This window comes from Protomyctophum parallelum (assembly GCF_964188405.1).
Source record: "Protomyctophum parallelum genome assembly, chromosome: 22".
Lineage (NCBI taxonomy): Eukaryota > Metazoa > Chordata > Actinopteri > Myctophiformes > Myctophidae > Protomyctophum > Protomyctophum parallelum.
Window position 1 is genome coordinate 27,023,939 of NC_139714.1, and position 2,500 is coordinate 27,026,438.

At 46.3% G+C, this 2,500-nt stretch overlaps 1 protein-coding gene across 1 annotated transcript in view; it reads right to left on the minus strand.

The window, feature by feature from the left end:
• dgki (diacylglycerol kinase, iota) overlaps positions 1 to 2,500 on the minus strand; it is a gene marked incomplete at both ends in the record, with an annotated part of 62,091 nt that overhangs the window by 35,804 nt on the left and 23,787 nt on the right. Inside the window, 2 exons of the mRNA XM_083794609.1 lie at positions 351 to 446; positions 2,274 to 2,382. Coding sequence (XP_083650735.1) covers positions 351 to 446; positions 2,274 to 2,382 — 205 coding nt within the window. The remainder of the gene's footprint in view (positions 1 to 350; positions 447 to 2,273; positions 2,383 to 2,500) is intronic.

A 2,500-nucleotide genomic window follows, 5' to 3' on the forward strand; every position in this document is an offset into this window, starting at 1 on the left:
TGGAGCGTTGTCCAGGGTGTTTTAGAGAAGGGAGAAGAGTCTGGGACGTGTGGAGCGTTGTCCAGGGTGTTTTAGAGAAGGGAGAAGAGTCTGGGACGTGTGGAGCGTTGTCCAGGGTGTTTTAGAGAAGGGAGAAGAGTCTGGGACGTGTGGAGCGTTGTCCAGGGTGTTTTAGAGAAGGGAGAAGAGTCAACATGTGCAACAAGAGACAACATGTGCGTTGTCTAACTTGTCCTCCTTGCACTTATACAGTCCACACACGTGCAAACAAAACAAACAAACAAAAGCATGCGCACGCGCACACACACACACACACACACACACACACACACACACACACAACTACTCACTGCGGTCCTCAGCAGACAGGAATCCTCTCCCAGGTAACACAGATCTCCTGAACAGCTCGTCTCCTGCCAGAGGTGGTCGCCGTTAACAGCGTTCTCCTGCGCACACACACACACACACAGCGCACACACAGCGCACACACACACAGCACACGCAGCACACACACGCAGCACACACACACAGCACACAAACACACACACACACACACTTAGCCTTTCCCAGGGGTAAGGGGTTGACACTATAGCAGGTAAATAAAATGTTGGGGCATGTGGCGTTTGCTTTGGAGTTGTCCCAAACTGCAAGTGTATACGTTTGAGTCTGCTTTACTTTACTGTATTTGTTTATTTAGACAGGACGATGCATATTAATGGACGTCACATGGACGTAAATACACCGGATATACTGTAGCACAGTTGCTAATATTCATCCGCAGTCCTCACAAAGAAACACAAAATATAAAAACCGACAAACAGTGGGATACATTTACATGACATTACATCGGGAACACAGCATAAAAAATACACATAAAACAAGATCATAAATGGTTGCAGCTTTGGTTTTCAAGCAACCATGCATTTTTCAGATTGAATCGACGTATGATAAATAGTTTCTTTGAAGACACGAGAGGTTTTATAAACATCATCATCCGACATATTTTACCGCTTTTGTTTACATACTAGTAGCGCTCGTTGGCTGTGTTTGTTTGGTTAGCAAACGGGTTAGCCATAGCCACATGATTGACACAATGCCATCTGCTTTCCTACTATTCTGATTGGTTGGTATGAACCAATCACCGAAGACTGCCTCTTTGGCAACGCCCATCCCAGAAACGGTTGTAGTAGGGAGGGCGTTCAGACTGAATAATGGAGTGAAACGAAATGAAAATTCAGGCTGAGTGTCAGGCTAACACAACCCTGTACTGAGAGGACATTTTGGCCGAATGTCGTTTGCCGGTGCGGCACTTCTCAGTCTCCTCGAGTTGTTGCTCTGGTACTGATTCCCCTATAGAGAGTAGTCACGCCTGTGTCTATTCTATGGGTGTGAGAGTAGTCACGCCTGTGCAAGACCAGTTAGTGAAACAGTATTCAATGTGTGATGTGAAGATACGATCTGGCCGCTCCGACTGTCCGACTGAATTTTGAAGGTTGAGTTTAATCGTATTAGTGACTTTTGATGTGGCAAATTTGTACACTACAACGGCTGAGGAATAAGTATCTCAAGTGGTTCAAAGTGATATTTATTACACGTATACATGGACGTTTAGTTGACAGATGTGCTCATGGCAGGATCTCCAGGTAACATAACATGAGAAAAGGAGAATACAAGTATTATATTGTCCCAGTTCAACCAGAGAGAGACAGAGACAGAGACACACACAGACAGACAGACAGACAGAGATGAGGGGGAGAGTGAGGAGAGAGGAAGAAGGATGCAGGGAGGACCCAGCGCTATCTGTGCGTGAAGACCTTGACAAGTTTCCCAGAGAAACTTGAAAAAAAAACATATAATTGCACAGAGTAATGATTAACCTTTACATGAAAGGAATGCTAAATCTTAGTGATTATAAATGGTTGAACGAACACAAAGTAAGACAGACCCTCAAATAGCCATTCCGCATGACTTGACCTCAGGGGCCCTGTGCGTGCTATATGAAACACGTCACTTTCTTCACAAGTTTTTTTTTAAAGTTAGGGTTGAGTCTAAAAATGACTCCGAGCCGGTACTTGAACTCTGTGTTCAAGGTGCGTGTAGCGTGTACGGTTGTAACGCACGTAACTCGAGAACCATTCGAGGGGACGAGCGAGTGACGTCAGGACTTCGGCGCTCTATAGAGTGTTTGTTTAGTAACAGGAGCTTTCTCCAGCTAAAAGATGCGCGTGTGTGTGTGTGTGCCTGCGTGCGTGCGTGCGTGCGTGCGTGCGTACCGTCCAGTCCACGGTGCTGCGGAGCTCCTTAGACGGTCCGTTGACCGACGTGGACCCAGAGACCTGAGGAGGTCCTAGATGTTGGAGACCTGACCTGGAGATGGCCTTCCTGAAGAGAGAGAGAGAGAGTTACATGCTACTTAAAACCCATTCTGACCTGAGATCAGATTCATACGAGGTTTCCACTGGACACACACTGGTCTGATTAACCCATTCTGACCTGAGAT